The following is a 20,305-nucleotide window of genomic DNA, read 5'->3' as shown; positions in this document are numbered from 1 at the left end:
TCTCCAACTTAAGCATTTTAATTATTTTTCCATTTCTTTGCAGCCAATATTTTTGCACAGAACTCTCACGTACATGTCCCACAGAAACTCCCGAACAAATATCAAAAGGTAATTTTATTCTGTTCGAAAGCTATTTCTAATATTTGAATGTTAACTCATTATTCTCTCCCATTGCTCCATTTCTATTTCGCACTTTAAATCAGTCTTTTCAGATGTAGTGCGAGGCATTAGGCAGTCTTGAAGTTGTTATAAGATTCACACCAACTCAGTTTTGAAATACAGTTTGCGGGGGGAAAGTGCATGTTTATAAACTGAATTGTTTTTGTAACGATGAACCTCATCCTGCCAACAGTTCAGCACATGCTTAACTTTATGCATGGGAATATTCCCATTGTCTTCATTAGGAATACTTAAATATGCAAGTTAAGCATGTGTGGGATCTGGGCCTAAATTCTCAATAAAGTTGTTGGCAATAACCTTTGACAAGAGATAGATGGATGAAAGCCCAATTTCCAAGGTTATAAAACCAATTATGCTTTATTACATGAATCTTATCTAAGTTCTGACTTAGATAATCAATGTATATTTTTCTAAAGAACACTGCCAGGTTAGCTAAATGAGCATGTTGGGAATTCTGCTTAAGCTACTTATGTAGGAAACTAAATCAGTGTTACTTTTCTGTAATTGTTTTGAAAGTTGTTTAGTGCAACAGTCAGTTAAAATGAATGCTCTAGCTCTATTTTTAAGATTCTTTTTAAATATAAAGGTTTTAGAACCATATCTTTTTCTTTAAAACAGTTACATTGAGTTGCATATGATTCAATACAGGGTTTCTGTTTTTAACAAATGGCAAACTAATAGCCGCTCTTGGGAAAGGATATCTGCAGTTCTATAGTTGAAGACTGAAGTCCTTAGAGTTCTCTGGATGAAAGGCACAAAATGTTTGGTGGTTATAATTACAAATTCTTTGAATTATTTCCTTAGTCAAACAGCAAATCATTCACTATTCTATTGATAGTTAGCAGCCAAATATTTTACTGGTTAATCCATTAAGATATTTTAACAAAGTTTGAATTGCTTGAAAAAAGTATTAGTGTGGAATGGAACATTTGTAATGGTGGGTATTTTAAACAATAGTTATAAAACATAAGAATGGCCATACTGGGTCAGACCAAAGGTCCATCTAGCCCAGTATCCAGTCTTCCGACAGTGGCCGGGGAATGAACAGAACAGGTAATCATCAAGTGATCCATCCCCTGTTGCCCATTCCCACCTTCTGGCAAACAGAGGCTAGGGACACCATCCCTGTCCATTCTGGTTAATAGCCATTGATGGGCTTATCCTCCATGAACTTATCTAGTTTTTTTGAACCCTGTTATAGTCTTGGCTTTCACAACATCCTCTGGCAAGGAGTTCCACAGGTTGACTGTGCATTGTGTGAAAAAATTACTTCCTTTTGTTTGTTTTAAACCCGCTACCTATTAATTTCATTTGGTGACCCCTAGCTCTTATGTTATGAGGAGTAAATAACACTTCCTTATTTACTTCCTCCACACCATGCATGATTTTATAGATCTCTATCATACCCTTCCTTAGTCGTCTCTTTTCCAAGGTGAAAAGTCTGTCATATTAATCTCTCCTCATATGGAAGCCATTCCATACCGCTAATACTTTTTGTTGTCCTTTTCTGAACCTTTTCCAATTCCGGTATATCTTTTTGAGATGGGACGACCCCATCTGTATGCGGTATTCCAAATGTGGGTGTACAATGGATTTATATAGAGGCAATATGATACTTTCTGTCTTATTATGTATCCCTTCATGATTCCTAACATTCTGTTTGCTTTTTTAACTGCTGCTTTACATTGAGTGGATGTTGTGTAGGCAGTAAATAAAATTGGCAACCAATGAGGACACACTTGTATTTGATCCAACAAAAAATATAAAGTGCACGTTATGTGAGTAGGCTGTGTTCCACATTCTCTTATTTTGTTTTAGTTAATAATCAGCATTTAATGTAATTTCCTTGCCCTGGAGGATTGTAGGGGTCATTTCCACTTATTGCCAGTGAATGGAAGATGGTTTATTCTTTAAAAAAAAAAAAATCTGCACCTACAACCCGTTCTTCCTTCTTAAAAGGAAGTTATTGACTCCCAATAGGGGATGAGCTGAAAGTATGTTCTGACTTCCTGTCATGAATTAACTTGAAGCTACTTTTTTTTAAATTTCTCATGACAGTTACTGCAATGGTTTGGATAGTTTATCTTGACTCTCCCCCTTAATTGTTCTGAATTGGCACAAAGCCAGACTTTAAGAAATAATGTTCACTGTTTCTTCAGACTGCTTTGGGGCTAGGGGGTTAGCTCAGAGTTTCAAACTGCCGTTCTCCTTTTCCAGCAAATTCTCCAGTGGCTATTCAAGCAACCTGTCCTGTACCAAAGACTGCCATGTCTCAGCCTAAATTGTATCGGTATCTACTGGATATATCAAGCAAACTATACCATATGCAAGAACAGATTTGTGTTGTGAAAATTATCACGTGTTTTCATTCTGGATAGTTGAAATATCTCCCCTCCATTACCTGAAACTTATTTGGTATTTTTCAGATGCCTCTTGTTCGTTGCCAAGCAACCACAAGTGATGTTTTGCATGTACATTAAGCATTATTTGCTGCTGTCTTCTATAATAGGAAATTTCTCTTTCCTCAGCTGGATAAGTAATGCCCAGATTCTGTATTTGAAAAAATATTTCTTTACTAACCTTAATGGTAAAATATACCATCTTTTCAAGTCTAGAAATCCACTTTGACAGCTGTTGTTTCCATGTGTAATAAATAGGTTAGTGACCATTTCATTTATAATAACTAAAAGTTCAGGTTTTCTGAAAGTAAGCTACTCCATTGGATTAGATGTAGGAAAAATGGAAAAGCAAAGCTGTTTAATACTCTTACTTTGTAAAGAAAACAAATGTAATACAACGGTTGAAATAGATTTACACAGTATTTCTGAATATTCAAGGGAAATGTTTTTTCAGCTAAACTGCTAAATCCACAAATGCATTTCCCCCCCAAATCTTGCTGACGGGTCTCTTGTTAGACCTGATCTAAACTTAAACTTTTGCCAGCATAGCAGTGTGTGCCAGGAGTGGTGACTTTTTTCTCCTTTCCTGACCAACATAGCTATGCTGGCAAAAGCCCTCGTGTACATGCACTTTATCGGCAAAAAAGTCCTTTTGCCAGTATAGTTTACTCCATTCAAAGAACTGGTTTAAAAGAACTCTTTTGCTGATATAAACGGCATCTCCAATGCGAGAATTGCTGGTATACCTCTGCCAGTATATCTGTACTGGCAAACATGTAGGCCAGACCCTAATTGCCACTGTTTATTCAACAGGAATCTGTACAACCAATTAAGCTCTTACTAAGAGCTTTGTGTACTACCTACTCAGTACATCAGACACTGTGATTGCAGGGAGCAAGAAGCTTGAAAGGATTTTTTTTTTTTTTTTATGAATGGGGGAGTGGAAAATCTCATTGACTGAGGCTTCTATGTGGGGAATTTGTATACACAGCTTGAGCATGATGAAAATTTTCGCGGATTCATCATTTCTTGAGAAATGGTACTTATGGAAAAGCTATTTCATGACCCATTTCTTTTAACTATTATAAATCACAATGCATATATAGTAAATACTTAATTTTCTCAAGTGATTTTTTTTTTAATGCGTAGCAGTTTTTTTTAATTTAAAAAGCCTATTAATTGTTCTGGGTATTTACAATAATATATAATCAATATAAAGCAACATCTGCAACTGCATATGATTTATTTACATACCACAATAATAATCATCTCCACTCTCAATATCCCTGGTCTCTCAAATATCTCAAAAAATTTCAGACAAATTGTAACTAAATCACTTGCACTGTAGGTTGTTCAGGAGGAGAGAAACTCGTGTCAGAAATGAAGCTTTCAGTAAAGCTTTGATTTGATGTAATTAAGGATCAATCCGTTTTGCATTATATTTTGTTTTTTTAATCTTTTTTGAACTGTAACATTTTCATCCTAGTCTTATTACAGTGTCAGAGACAAATTTTTATTCTGTGCTTATAATCCAGAAAAAATTATTTTGGTGGGTTTTTTGACAGAACTGACTTTCCCTGTTTGCCCAGGCAGTGAGCATGAATTTTTCTAGTTTTCAAACTATTTTCAAGTTTGTGGTGAGTGTTAAAAATTTACCTTCCCAAAAAGTCATACTGTTGTTGCATATCTATATATTGAGGATAAACTGGTATTTCATTAAATATGTATTTTGTGATGATGTATTTAATGCAGAAGGGTGACCAAGTTGGTAAGATAAGTGGACTAAGTCGGTTTTGGTCAGCAATCCTTATTGTGAAAATGTTAATATTAAAGATGTTTGGAGAAACTTGTGCTTTAATATTGAGGCACACTACCATTTTGATTCTTATTACCTTGTTAAATGTGTGCTGCTTGACTGTGGGGAGACACTTAAGATACTGTACTGCAAGCATCGGTAAATGGTGGTACACTGAAAATCTTGCATATTATGACAATGATTGCAATGCCAATGTGACACATTTTAGTCTTCAAATATTTCAGCTGTGATTATCATGTTATGTAATGTCCAACATAGACACAAATCCAGTTCTCTCACTTTCCTTTTATGGAAGTCTCCCATGACTGTAATCATTGTCTTTGTCTGTCTCTGGACCGCTTCTGTGTTTTGCCATCTTTTTGATAGGATGACCAGAACTGTACTTAAAGTGAAGTTATATCATTGATATTATAGCAATATATGCATATGGCATATTTCAAAGTTATATTCTACCCCATTTTTTAAGCATCGTGATGTTTTGGTTTTTGCCTATCTCTGTGTATTGAGTGGATACTTTTTTCCTGAGTTCTATGGTTTAAAATCTAACTGTGTTAAGAGTTCAGATAATTTTAAATATGCGCTACATTGCATTTGTCAACAGTGAATTTCATTTATCATATTGCCCCTTCACCAGCTTCGTTGCATCCCTCAGAATTACCAGAGTTTTCCCTTGCGTTGACTAATGTACTTTTGTCATATGCAAATGTTGCTACTTCACTGTTTCAGTTTTTCCCCATCTTTATTAAATATATTAAACATCAGTCCTAATACAGCTACCTGGGGCATCTCATTATTAACCTTCTGATGTCTTGAAAATGGATAGTTTATTCCTTCCCTTTCGCTTAACCATTTTCTAACCAATGACATAACTTTGTTCTTGAGCCATGATTACGAAGGCTTTGTCTAGGCTGAGGAATAGCCCTCATTCAGCAATTGGTATTGGCTTGTACCAGTGTAGACAAGGGCATGCCAAGGTTTTCACAGCTTGAAATCTCAGTTACAAGTAGGGGTAAACCTTGATTGTACGCAAACTCTGCATGCCCTTGTCCACATTTGGGTTAGTAATGGTGCAGCTTCACTGATTGCCAAACAGGGACTATTTCCAAGTGTAGTCAAGGCCTTAGTTTTCTTAATAGATTCTGTCAAAGGCTTCTTGGAAGTTGAAATAAATTTATTGATTCTCCTTATCCAGTATTTTGTTGATATGCTAAAGTTCTACTACACTGGAGAGAGATAATTTTCATTTACGGTAGTTATGCTAGTTTGTCCTTATGTTCATCTAGGTGTTTAGTAATTTTTTTATTACTGCTCTGTCTGGTATGATGTAAGGCTCACTGGATTGTAATTCCAGATAATCCCTAGGACTGTTCTAAAGAGTCTCCAGAATAGTATCCGATTTTAATTCTTACAAATTAAGATATGCTTAAGTAACATACATGCCAAATCTGATTACTTCACTCTTGGTTTCAGGGTTGTGGGTTTTGTGTTTTTTAACTAATTCCTCTTTTTAAAAAAAAAACAAACTGCCCCCCCCCCCCCCCCAAAAAAAAAAACCTTAATATATCCGTGTTCATTTTGGTAATCCCTCACCTGAGAATGTGGTGACTATTATTTAGTAAGTATAGTTGAAGCACTGTTGAAAAAAGTTGCTTTTGGTACTGAGCATTAGTTTGAGTGGAACATCTCCTGTTTCATGGTCTAGAATTAATTATTCCAAAAAAGTAGTGGTTTGCTTTTCTACCCAATGTCAGCAGCATATGAGAGAGTCAGTTTGTATGTGGAGGGTTGCATGACATATATTATCACTTTGTTGTGGGTTTGCTAGTAACGTGAATCTATTTTTAGCTAAACAATCACTCAAATAAGTGAGCAGTTTAACACAAATCAAAGCATGAGCCACTGAAATTTTTTACAAGCTGGAACTTCATATAAAATTTTAAATAACTTTATTTTTGGTAATATTTTAATAAATATGACACTGCCAGTGTAGAGCTCCTTAATAAATTAAATTTGTAAATGTTTCAGAAAGGCAACTGGAGAAAGAAAGGAAGTATGAGATGAGAAATTTGCAGTGGAGTAGGATAAACAACTACTCTAAAGTTAATAAAAGCTGTATATTGAGATTATAGTATTAAACCATACTTGCAAGTTATCAATATAAAAATTACAGATGTGAAGGCAACTTTCAGGGAATTCGTACACTTGTCCATATCGTAAATATTGCATTTGGCCCAGTTGTAGGTACATTTTGAAATGGCAGGCTTTTATTTTTTTAAATGCTATTTGAATGTCAGTAAGACTTGAATAAACTAGTTTATAGTTCAGTTAAGAATCAAAATAATAGTTTGATAAGCTGCCAAGTTTCACTTACCTTTTAATTAATGTTTTGGTCTCCCTTCTTCACATTAGGTTTTAAATATACAAACATCTAAATTAATATTGGTGACTTTTAGTCAGTGAAATATCAGCAAAACAAGACTACCAGTAATACAAGTATTGCCTTTTCTAAATCTAAATGTGGAAAATCTTGCTGGTGTAAGGTTACATACATTGGTGTAACCTATATCATTGAAGGGAATATTTTTTTGTGACTTTGGGGATGAGGATTCAATCAGTTTACACACCAATCTTTTTTATAAAGGCATCTGTATTGTGCATCAGTTTAGAGCTAGAAAGTGCTCATTTAATTGCTTTAAAATAACTTTCTGGTTTTATACCCTGATCTCTTGTTGCTTAGGCCTTATTTATGTTTTGCCATAAATATCCCACTGTTGATAACCATTAGGTATGCTTCTTTGGTGGTAGCAATGGAAGGGCAGAAGTGCAGACATACCAATAAGCTCTACTTGGAGCTTTTAACTATTGTGCTATGTAGACTTGTTCTGAACAGAGTTGCACAACTTGGTAGTTAATATGGTATCTGGGAGTCCTGTCTGGACTGTTGGTTCGACCGTTGTTGTTGCTGGAGGAAACTTCTGGCAAAACCCCCCCCAAACTTAATGTAGACAAACCTTTCTTGTTCACTGCCTGTTCTATGGTAAGAGACCATGTACTGGGAAGGAAAACATTCCCTGTGGTCAGTGTTCTTTTCTTCTCTTCATCTATCTTGCTTAGACTAGGAAGAGAAATGCAAAGCGGGGCTGCACTTGCTGTTAGTGAGTGGATAAGTGCATTTTTTCTGAGAGTCTAGTACTACTCAATCTAAAGAACCTTGCTGGAATCCAGGATGGAACTTTAGTCTTCCTATTAGAGAATTCAGAGTAGCAGCCGTGTTAGTCTGTATTCGCAAAAAGAAAAGGAGTACTTGTGGCACCTTAGAGACTAACAAATTTGTTAGTCTCTAAGGTGCCACAAGTACTCCTTTTCTTATTAGAGAATTGGAAGACTAATTCTGAAAAATTTTGGATAACCTCTGCCTAGGAATGTTTACAGCTTAGTGCCCATTGCTGAATACTGTATCATATAAGTTAGAAAGGATGAATAGGTTGATGTTAATACCTTACAGGGAAAAAATGTAATGTGATTATTCCTTAAGATGTAAACTCATTTTCCTCTGAAAAATATGGTCTGTTAGTTAATGTCACGTTTGTATTATGTTCATAATTCACCTTGTTGAGGAAAGAAATAATCTTTCAAGAATTAAATATAAATAGGCCTGCTTCTGCCACATAGTAACCACATTTCTAATCCTTGTATATGGTTAATTTGGGACAACCTGAGAGCAAATTTGTATGTTGATAGTTGGCATAACAATCAGTGTAAGGAGATTGATTTTTTTTCCTAAACAATATTAAATGTCATTTTTAGTCAAACCTATTTGTACCAAAGTTTGAATGGACCCCTATCTAGCTGTCTTGCTATATTGAAGAGTGTTTTAACATTAAATTGTGGTGTTCCACAAAATTCTATAATTTTAATTTCTGATAGTTTAGTAATTAGTCCTGTAATTATGATACTGAGGTCCAGCTTTTCAAGCAGTTGTCTTTGACTTCTCGGGCCTCTTCTTAGGAGGGAGAAGTTAGAACAGCAGGTTAAACCAATATTTGAAGAAGCTGATGTGTATTCTGAACTTTGTTTAATATAATTAGAATTTTTATTTCAGTTAATATTGTACATAAAGGAAATACCTCTAAAAATGAAAATTACCTACTATTCATGCATTTTATTTTTCCACAGGAAAACGTTCAAAGTAGATGACATGTTATCAAAAGTAGAGAAAATGAAGGGAGAGCAAGAGTCTCACAGGTATTACCTGCTCATATTTTTATCAATAAATCATGTATGGCTGTCAATGAGGGAACAGGATAAAAGGGAGTGATTATTACAAGGTGCAGTACCTGCCACATGAGTGTAGTGTAGCATCCAATTAATATTTGATGTATATGCACTCTAATAGTTTGAGTACTTACAAAATATAAGAAATTGAGAGCTTAAAAAACAAGGTTACAAAGGATCTGGCTTTCTGTTGGGATTGACTTTCCAGTATTTCTACTGTTCATATTTTAAGCACCTTAAGCTTCTTCTTTAGCTTTTAAAAAATAAAAACAAATAAACTTACACTTAACTGAGTTGCAATGTCAGTAGCTGATCCATGAAAATATATTTAAGCAATGGAGAAGATTTAGCAAGATTCTGACTGTAATATTCTCATTTTTCATGTGATTAGTCTTTGCTCTGCTTGCTAGTTTTACAGGTTCCTTTATTCCTGGTCTTTATGAAAAAATTAATTTTTCATTGAATGAATTTTACAACTTTTTAAATGTTGAAGTGCCTGTATTTCAGAACTCTATAATTTACTTTTACAGTGCTCTTAATAAAAGAAACTTAATTTCTAGGACTGTCAAAAAAAAAAGTGATCAAAAAAATTAATCGCGCTATCAAACAATAACAGAATGCCATTTATTTAAATATTTGTGGATGTTTTCTACATTTTCAAATATATTGATTTCAGTTACAATACAGAATACAAAGTGCACAGTGGTCACTTTATATTTATTTTTGCTTACAAATATTTGCACTGTAAAAAACATAGATAGTATTTTTCAAATCCCCCCCCCATTGCAAGTACTGTAGTGTATTGTCTTTATCATGAAAGTTGAATTTACAAATGTAGAATTATATAAAAAACAAAACAAAAAAACAAACTTGAATTCAAAAATAAAACAATGTAAAACTTTAGAGCTTACAGGTCCAATCAGTCCTAGTGCTTGTTCAGCCAATTGCTCAGACAAACAAATTTGGTTGCATTTGCAAGAGATATTGCTGCCCACTTCTTGTTTACAATGTCACCTGAAAGTGAGAACAGGCTTTCACATGGCACTATTGTAGCCACTGTCACAAGATATTTACCTGCCAAATGCGCTAAAGATTCATGTCCCTTCATGCTTCAACCATCATTCCATAGGATGTCTATCCATGCTGATGACAGGTTCTGCTCACTAACACTCTAAAGCAGTACAGACTGCTTTAGCAGCAGTACAGAAATGCATGTTCATTTTCATCATCTGAATCAGATGCCACCAGTAGAAGGTTGATTTTTCTTTTTTGGTGGTTTGGATTCTGTAGTTTCTGCACCGGAATGTTGCTCTTTTAAGACTTTTGAAAGCGTGCTCCTCCACACCTTGTCCCCTCAGATTTTGGAAGGCACTTCAGATTCTTAAACCTTGGGTCGAGTGCTGTAGCTATCTTTAGAAATGTCACATTGGTTCCTTCTTTGTTTTGTCAAATCTTCAGTGAAAGGGTTTGTTTTTAAAATGAACAATATGTGCTGTGTCATCATCCGAGATTGCTATAACATGAAATATATGGCAGAATGTGGATAAAACAGAGCAGGAGACCTACGATGCTCCCCCAAAAAGTTCAGTCACAATTTTATTTAATGCATTATTTTTTTTAATGAGCGTCATGAGCATAGAAGCATGTCCTCTGGAATGGTGGCTGAAGCATGAAGGGGTATATGAAAGCTTAGCATATCTGGCACATAAAGACCTTTTAATGCCGGTTACAAAAGTGCCATGCGAATGCCTGTTCTCACTTTCAGGCCACGTTGTAAATAATAAGCAGGCAGCGTTATGTCCCGAAAGTGTTAAATAGGCTTGTTTGTCTTTGCGATTGGCTGAACAAGAGGTAGGACTGTGTGGACTTGTGAGCGCTAAAGTTTGACGTTGTTTTGGTTTTGAGAGCAGTTACGTAACACAAAAAATCTATCTTTGTAAGTTGCACTTTCAGGATAGAGATTGCATTACAGTACTTGTATGAGGTGAACTGAAAAACACTTTCTTTTATCATTTTTAGAGTGCAAATAGTAATAAAAAATAACGGAGATCTGTACACTTTGTATTCTGTGTTGTAATTGAAATCAATATACTTGACAATGTAGAAAAACATCCACAAATATTTAATACATTTCAGCTGGTATTTATCGCTTAACAGTGTGATTAAAATGGCAATTATTCGCAATTAATTTTTTGGGGGTTAATCATGTGAGTTAACTGCGATTAATCGACAGTCCTATTAATTTCTTAACCTTTAATGGCCTTTTCTTATTCTGTTATGGTGCTTATTGTAGTGAAAGCTGTTCATTAAAGATTGCAAGATTTCCACCATAACCCTCTATTCTCATCTGCTGGGGGAAAAAACAAACCTCCTTTGATCTGAGCCCACATAGGTACATTTTTTTGAAATATTTATATGCTTCCCTCAGCAGAGCTTGAACTGCTGAAGCAAGTCAGGGTGGGGTGGGGGTAATACTTTGCTTTAAAGAAGCATTTAAAATGTTTTTTATGCAGAGAAGAGGCGGCCGATCTTAAACTGAACATCATATTTGACTATTGCTCAGTGGGAATTATTGCTGTGCATTTGAAAAAAAAAAAGTTATGGTATTAAGTGGGTTTAATGAATGTATAGCTAAGTTTTTAGTAAGTTTTGCAGTTTGGCATTGTGGAAATAAGCAAATAGTTGAGTTTAAAATGTGGAGTTATGAAAAGCATACTTGTGTAGATTCGTGTAGGTGGAGCTAAAATTTCTAAACAGTGAAAGGTTTGAATCTAATTTTTTTGAAAAGCATTTGGATCCTTTAGAGCAGTGGTGGGCAACATGTGGCCTGTCAGTGTAATCCGCTGGCGGGCCACAAGACCGTTTGTTTACATTGACCATCTGCAGACCCAGCTGCCCGCAGCTCCCAGTGGCCACGGTTCTCTCTTCCTGGCCAATGGGAGCCGCTGGAAGCAGCGGTTAGCATGTCCCTGTGTCCTGCGCCGCTTCCCACAGCTCCCGTTGGCCGGGAACGGCGAACCACGGCCACTGGGAGCTGTGGGCGGCTGTGCCTTCAGATGGTCAATGTAAACAAACTGTCTCATGGCCTGCCAGTGGATTACAATGACAGGCCACAGGTTGCCCACCACTGCTTTAGAGTATTAGCTTTATTTTGTTCTCATTTTGATCTTGTACAGCAGACATTTAAAATAGGGTAAGGTATGCATCTTCCTGTTCAAATATAAGTATTTGAGATGTCAGCTCTTACTTGGCAAGATCTGACATCATACTTGGAAAACTTCGAAATTCAGCATAGCAAATCTAAAACTTGGAGTGACAAACTTCTGCTTATTTTGACATTGTGATGGTTGTAGAAAAACAGATATTCGGGTAACTAGTATGTTGTCTCCGTAAACTGCAAACAGTTATTGACAAATTGGCTAACAGTGGGCCAAAGGTCTCTGAAACATAATTTTATTTTGGTTTTCTATATCCAATTAATAGCTTAATTGAGTTCCAAAGAAGTGTATCTGGACTTACTTTTTATAACAAATTACAGTGCAGATCAACTTTAAACAGCTCAGGTATAAAACACTGGAAACTTTAAGAAAATGGAAGCGTCTCTTAAATAGCTTAAAAATAGTTGCATGTCCTATACCTATCTTGAGCAACTTACTGTAATTTTATAGCTATACTCCTGTTTTTATAAAGCTGCTTTCTGCTGTACTGAAAGATTCACAAACTTGAAAGGAAGAGTGAAACTGATTGCTTGCAAAGAACTCTCAAATGCAAAAAGTAAACAATTTAAAAATATCTCATCTCTCAATTAGTGTTTTGTGACAGTAGCTGATCAAATAAATCACACTTCTCTGAAAGTAAGTTGATATCTGTCCCACTAACTGTCAGCATTTTGGAATGTGCACAATATATATTTCACTTGAATTTGACTTGTATAGGTGAACTGAAAATAAAAATCCCCAAATCAGTAACTTATGCAGACTTGCATTTTATTATAGTTTTCTCTATTTACTTTCCAGTACCAGATTGGAAGGGTTGGATTCCCTTTCAGCTGTTAATAATGCACACACCCAACATACATAATGAACACTACTCCTTTCGCCAAGTATTTGTTGCCTCAGTATTACAATTGCACTTAATAGTTTCAATTGCAGATCCCTAAAGATTTTGCTGGTGATTATGCTTTTTGGTTCCAGCAGTATTCTGAGATCGGTGACATTGTGACCATTTTGCTACTATTAAGCATTTGGTGCACTATACTCTAATGAATAAGATTTGTAATAGAGGCTTAACAGTTTTATTTGATGGATATCATAAGTACAGAAAATTTCACCATATTCTATCAATCCAAAAATATTAAATCTATATTTATAGAGCAAATGAATAACATATAAGCAGTTGGTAGAAACTATGATGGAAAGAGACTAAAGCATACATTGTACTTCTGAAGTTTTAGGTGCAATTCCAGTGAAAGATATTAAAATTTCTTCCCTATCCTAAATTAGACATTGAGCTACTGTAGTATTTTAGGAAGGAATATGGTTGAATTTCATTAACCCTGTTTGTGAATGTCCACAGTAATTTTTGCTATTGGATATGGTGTATCCTGATGAGCAGGTCACATTTAGTTCTTCATGCTGGCTTTATATTCTTCTTTAGTGCAAAACTATTGATGATCAGCTAAAACATTTCTCTAGGTTGTGTTTAATGGTTTATGAAATTTTGTGCTTTCTATAAATTATGGAACAGAGCCAGACAATGGAAAGATTGTAACATACTTGACTAACCAGAACATTAGAGAAGCTTTTTCACAAACTGAGAATCATTCAGGTGTGCTTTTGCACTCTTCTTTATAGGCCTCTGAGGGAAAGTGTGCTTTGCAAAGTTTTACAAAATATTAGCTGAAAATTGGTTATGAAGCACATGTGCTACATTGAAATCAGCTTATTTTGGGAATTGTGTAAATCAGTAACTGAACACTCTTAGTTTATTCACTAATCCAGTTAAATTGGTTTTGCTTACAATTGTGTATTGTATAAGTATTGCTTGCTTGAAATAAGCCAGATGGATCTCTGGCTTCCAAGGATCGTTCTGTGACCTAACTGAAGCAAAATATCCAAGTTTAAAATACATTAGTTTGGCCTAAAACCAAAATGTTTTGCTTTGCTCCCTCTACTAAACTTTCACTTTTAAAAATATAAAATCAATTCCTCATCTTTCTAATGATAATGCAGTCTGGCACTATAACATTCTTTCATTCTGATGTAATATACAAGTCAGTGCAAGCATTGTCTTGTAAGTACTAAAGCAATTGGGGTACTTATTAAAACATCAGTAGTTTGAGGATTTCAGGAAATACTTGTCATGCACTAACAAAGCACCCCAAGAAAGTCTGTGTTCTAGGGTCAATTTGATTTTTTTTAACTCAAAGCCATTTAAATCACCATTTTTAATCGTAATTTAAATCGAGCAGAAAATCTTGATTTAAATCTATTTTTAATTTTTTTTCAATTTTATTTTTAAACTATTTTTCTAAAGATATTAACAGTTTAAACATGTTAATTTACAATGAAATTTAGCCTCTACACTAAATATGGTGGTACTTTTTGCTAACCTGGAGGTCGCACTATATATATATGATTTTTATGTTAGAAAATGCTGAATGATGCGTTTCTTATTTACTAGACTATTTTTTTAACTTGTGATTTGTCAAGCTATACTTGGATGGAAATTAGAATTTAAAATGCAAAAAACTAGCTTTTAATTAAAACTACTTCAAGTATACCAGGTACATAAGAATAAAAATTTATCAAAATATGTTCTGCATTTAAAACTAAGGAAGTTATCTGTAGTTAGTGAATTGAACTGAATGTTTCTGTGCACCATGTCCTTCAGTATTTTAGGACAAGTAGATGTCATCCTCGTATACCTAGGTTTATTCATACATTGGAATAGGGGAAACCAGCTTTTTCAGCTTCCTGTCAGTTTTTAATTTGAATGAAATAGTCACAGAACTGAACTAGCTGAATAAACTGAAATGAAAAATATATTCTCTCTGCAACTGTACAAAAGGGTTCTGCTGTCAAAAGCTGGTTTAGCACTTCAGCAAACTCTGGTTCTAGTCGCTTAGCCAATGACTTCCACCAATTCAGTGGTTTGATTTACATTAAAAGTTCAGCAGCAAGTATGCATTGCTTAATGTTATAGTACGTTTAGACCTTACGTAAATTGTCATAACTTCAAATTTAACTTTAAATGGTTTTGGAAAAAAAGTATTTAAATAAAAAAAATCCAATTTAAATCTGTTTTTTTTTTAAATTTGTTTTTATAAATCAGTTTTTATTTATCCTGCTGGCTTCATAAATGGTTCTGGAGCCTCACAGGCCATATTGGGGGGGGGGGGGGGAACTGAGTGAAGTCATTCAAGATGCCCAACTGCCCCAAATTAAATGTTTTGAATGCTGCTGTGACTTATATGGGACACTATCCAATACAACAATATTTCATCAAATATTATCAATTCTATATGTAGAGGACTTAAGCACATTTAGATTTTTAGCCTCTGGTCATAGTGACAGCTTTTTCCAGAATAATTTCATATTCATTTTTCAACCTTATTCAAATGTATTAAATTACCTCATTCTGAGTTTAGTAAATCCACCTTATCCAAATCTTAAAGCAGTATAATATGAAAAGTAGGATGATCTGTGTAATAAACTACAGTAATATAAAATAAAATACACAGTAATCAAACCATTAACTGCATGTTTGGGAGGGTATATGTGTTTAAAAGGTGGGGCTACTAGTCCCACCTATTAAGGTTGACCATCAGTTGTCATAGATCCAGTTTTCAGTTGCTAATAATTTTACTTGACTTCAGAATTGTGCCTTTTGCTATCCCATGAAAATAGACCCAAATTTTATCAAGTTATAATAAGCCTTTGAAAAACTGTAGTTCACATATGCTTAGTAGAGACTTCTTAGATTTTAGCAGCTAAATCTCAGAAGATCCCATTCTCAATGTGCATGCTTGAGCCTTTCACAGCTCCTTGTGCTCACCATACCGCATGTGCCATTGCCACAGTGACTGAGTATGCTTCAGTCCAGGGCTACAGGTGAGAGAGCCAGACTTTCTCTGTAATGGCTGCTACAGGCTGGGGCTGGTCAGTGGAACTGTGAGCAGGGAGCCTGTCATGTCACTCAGTTGACCACCTTGCTGGAACCCAGGGCAGTGTGGAGGAGGAAGCGGTGTGATTGGAATGCAGAGGGGACAAAAGCCAGACTGGGAAGAAAGAATGGAGTAGATTGTGACAAGGAGTCTGGGAGGTGGAAATGGGAGGCTGAGACTGTTTGGAGGAGGAGTGCTGGGACTTGGAGGCAAGGTGTCAGAAGAGTAACAGGGAAGTTGGGACTGGCAGCTTTCAACTGCCATAACCATGAGAGGTTTCAGAGTACCAGCCATGTTAGTCTGTATCCGTGAAAAGAAAAGGAGTATTCATGAAAGCTTATGCTCAAATAAATTTGTTAGTCTCTAAGGTGCCACAAGTACTCCTTTTCTTATAATCATGAGACAATTCTTTCTGTTCCTGCAGTCCCCTGCCTTATACACCACACGCCTTCTAACTTCAGCAGATGAAGTAGGGATTTTCAGATAGAAGCCTCTCTTTTTATGCAACCCTGATTCATCCCCAGAGCAGGTTCATCCTGTGCACAAATACTGGGGCCTTGTGGGGAAAATATAGTACAATTATGACAGGTTTCAGAGTAGCAGCCGTGTTAGTCTGTATTCGCAAAAAGAAAAGGAGTACTTGTGGCACCTTAGAGACTAACAAATTTGTTAGCCTCTAAGGTGCCACAAGTACTCCTTTTCTTTTTCCAAACTTCTGAGTGCTTGACATTTCAATTGGAATGTTCTTTTAGCATAGATTTTGTGTGTAGTATATTACAAAATACATCCTCAAACCCTTGTCTTCAGGCACTGAGTATTCATTAAGGTAGTGGTCAAACCCTCTGCCTTTGGAAAATGCTGATCCACGCCGGGATACTTTTCTATATGCGAAGAAGTTTGTCTTAAAATTTGCATCCAACTGCTATATTTAATATGCTGAAGCTCTGGAAGTTACTAAGTGGCTAGGAGACAGTTTATTCACTTAATGATTATAGATTGGATTCTGGTTATAGACTGATTTTGAGGAATAATGTACTGAATAATCTGATTTTTTGAGGCGAAAATACCTATTTATTCTAACTTTTTTTTCCTGTTTAGCTTGTCTGCCCATCTGCAACTCACATTTACTGGTTTCTTCCATAAAAATGGTATGTCTGTTAAAATTCATTATACTACATTATAATGTGTAATAAACCTCTTAAAAGTTCAGTATCAGGGAATACACTTGAGCTGAATAGATTTGCCATATGTTACAATCCCAGATGTATGTACAGTGTATTTTTTTAATTGTTTTGAGCTCGGCTATCCCACAAGCACAATACTTACATATTTTTACTTTTTACAAAAGAAAAATGCGTACCTTCTCATGTACTTTAGATAAGTGCTTTGTGACATTAATACTAAGCAATAAAATGTTGCAAACTTTCACTCATACATGCAGATTCTATTAAAAGCTTAAAGTCTTTGTCATGCTTTTAAACAGTTAATAGATGAAAGTAGAGTTGAATTGAGTTGTTTTCTTTAAGCCAGTATCCATATGGAATTCTTCTGGTTTTCTTGGAAATTTGAAATGGAACAAAAAAAAAAATCAAGTAATGCTAAATTCATATTTTGAGGTTCCACAAAGTTGAAAAAATATTTTCATTGATATAAAATATAGACCAGAAATGAGACTGAAAATGCCATACCTAGATCTTTAAAGATGAACTGAAATAATCTTGTATTTTGCTAATGATTTACAGTTGTAAATATCTGTATGTATAATATGTGCAACCGTAACTTCACAAAAAGTTAATAGAATTCTTGAAGTACTAAGATGTGAGTCCATGGTTCTTTCTCCTCCAGTTAGAACAGGAAGTTGTGTTCTTTATGGTGCTTCAGATATTGGTAATTTATTAACTCTTACATACCGGAATTCAGTTTTTTGCAGATAAATAAAAAAATTACTTAAAATATTTTATTTTAAAACATTTATTTCCAACTTTTAAATGAACATATGTATTCTGTTAGTGACCTTTTTTGTATTATTAAAAAAATATTCAGCTCACTTAAAGATCTATATTTTTAGTATGAGTAAAGGTGCCTGCAAACATTTATGCTCTCTGAACATTTTGTATACTTGGCCTGGAAATTGTTCCAAAATACACTTAAATTATGGTTAATAGCATCTGGATTTGAAAAACTATTTTGCCCGTGATAAATAGGAATTTTTGTTTTGGTGAGTGTGTGTTGCTCCCTTGATCTAGGAATACTTCTGAGTGTTCCTTTTGTGGAATTGAAGAGGAATATCCAAAGAAGAGTGCTGGTCCCACTGCTGCCCTGATTCCATTTGGGAATGCTTATCTTCTCTTTATACCCTCAGAAATTTTTCAACTTGTTGCCTCTACTCTAATGCTTTATCATGGAAGCAACAAGGAGATCTAGGAGCCCATACCCTGTGGTGAGAGCAGAAGCAAAAGAAATCACTGGTTGCTCCCCATGGCCTGGCAGAGGATGGGGGTGGGGGGAACGAATGCATAGTGCTGTAGTCTAGCTTCAGACACCTAATGATCCATTCCTCCCAAATAAGGTCTATGGACAACACCTAATGGGAAGCCCACTATACACAACTTCAAATAGTTGGTGTATAGAATGGGGATGCCTGGTTGCTCTCTGTGGGCCCTGCTGACAGACCATGTCTTTTAATTTAATTTCTGGCTTAGACTCCCTGTGTTAGTAGGTTTGAGCAGATTTTTCAAGATGTTAGCATAATTGCTGTAAATCATTCTGTGACTGTTGGTAATGTGGCTGCGCTGTTTAACTATGAAATCCCCATACGTTGGGGCTGCTATTTCAGTAGAGAACTATGCATAGTGAAAACAATATGATTGCATGTTCATCCTAAAGAACATCTCTCATGAGCAGTAGTGAATACTAAATACAGAAAGTTTTATGACAGACTAGACATTGACATGCTTTTTTGGTGTGATAGTAAAAATGATTCCAAAAGCTCTCAGAATAATGCTAACTATTTTTTATTTTGCAAATTAAACACAGCTATGGCTTTTTGTTTATCTGCTGATCAGTATTCTTTGATAGGAATGTCTTTCTGAGAACATTTGTATTTTTGCGTGATCAGGATTAATTTTCAAATTAACAGTGAAAAATTCTCAAAACTAAAAAGTACGTAAATTCATTACAATTCTTAAGATTGCTAATGTCCCTGTAAGTAATTAAAATTTACAGGTGAGCTACCAAAATTGTTATAAATTAAAAACAGATCATGGTTGTTCAGTGTGAATATAATGCTAGTAGGAAGGTTAGTTAGGAGACACAGGCCATGGTCTCTAGTATGCTGACAACTCTTTGCTGTCTCATCTGTTCTGATAGGTGTAATTGAACATTTTACTTGGTGTCTGAGATTTTGGCTTTGGATGAGGGCTAGTTGGTTTAAGTTTAACACAGATAAGACTGGGTGTTTCCTGAGGTAATAGGGTGGGGGTGGCAACTAGAAGAAATGGCAGATTATGTAAATCCTTTGATTGTGAAACTGAGTAACAAACTGGATATACCTCTGCAATTTTAAGTATTAGCATCTAGCTGTCACTGATGGTTCAAGGTAGCAGCTTTGACCAAGACTGCCTGTTAAATCTCTGCTGGTCAAGAGCAAAACCTCTTTTTTGGATGTAGACCTTTCTACAATGATCTGCATTTGTTGTCATCACACTATTGTGATGTTCTCTGGGGATGCATCTTAATGCTTTAGAAACTAAGTCAGTGTAGAATATGGTTGTCCAGTTCAGTGGTGCAACATGCAGAAAGCACATTGTAAGACCATCTATTTCACTGCTTTTCATGAAGCCATGGTGTGAGAGATGTGTACTTTTTTTTTTATAGTAGGTGCTTTGAGCAGTTTTTATTTTGGTTGGAGTAAGCTTGGATAAACAAATTACTGTTTGGGATTTTTTTTAAATCTTTTAATTTATATTCGTATTTTCACAAGCACCTAGAGCCATGAATAGTGCTCTGAAATACATTTGAAGAAATAGAAATACTCAGATGAGTAAGAAAGAAAAGAATTGGACTGCAGGAATGTTGCCAGTTAATTTTAATAAGGATTTGATATAATGGAGAGGTTAATTTACTTAATTAGCAGCAGATCAGTAAAATAAACTAGTTCCCACTACACTCAAATTGTCTGAAATAGTTGTATTTTACTGTGATTGTCCTCTTAAAACTGAAATTTAGAACCGAGTTAGATCTGAAGAAATCTATTCAGTGCTGGACTGGTCAGTCTATATTGCCAGAGACTGAATTTGTCCTCCAGAAAGTATCTTAAGCTCACATGATGAGGCCTTTATTTACACTGTAAATGTGTTTTAATGCAGATTTTTATTGGCATTGATGATCATACTACTGGTAGTAGCCATCTTGAACATTACATCAATTGGAAAATCTGTAGCACAGGGATTGTAAAATTATTTATTTTAA

General features: G+C 35.2%; 1 protein-coding gene across 2 annotated transcripts in view; it reads left to right on the top strand.

Moving 5' to 3' along the window:
• The window catches only part of SUZ12 (SUZ12 polycomb repressive complex 2 subunit), a 51,541-nt gene that overhangs the window by 3,631 nt on the left and 27,605 nt on the right, over nucleotides 1-20,305 (top strand). The window contains exons 3-5 of one of the 2 annotated variants that reach the window (XM_038371700.2): nucleotides 44-108; nucleotides 8,572-8,640; nucleotides 16,934-16,983. In XM_038371700.2, the coding sequence (XP_038227628.1) occupies nucleotides 44-108; nucleotides 8,572-8,640; nucleotides 16,934-16,983 (184 nt within the window). The remainder of the gene's footprint in view (nucleotides 1-43; nucleotides 109-8,571; nucleotides 8,641-16,933; nucleotides 16,984-20,305) is intronic. The other variant, XM_038371702.2, reaches the window with a different exon arrangement.

Source organism: Dermochelys coriacea, chromosome 14, assembly GCF_009764565.3.
Source record: "Dermochelys coriacea isolate rDerCor1 chromosome 14, rDerCor1.pri.v4, whole genome shotgun sequence".
Taxonomy (NCBI): Eukaryota; Metazoa; Chordata; order Testudines; family Dermochelyidae; genus Dermochelys; species Dermochelys coriacea.
The sequence above is the reverse complement of the archived record's forward strand: the minus strand, read 5'-3'. Positions and strand labels throughout refer to the sequence as shown.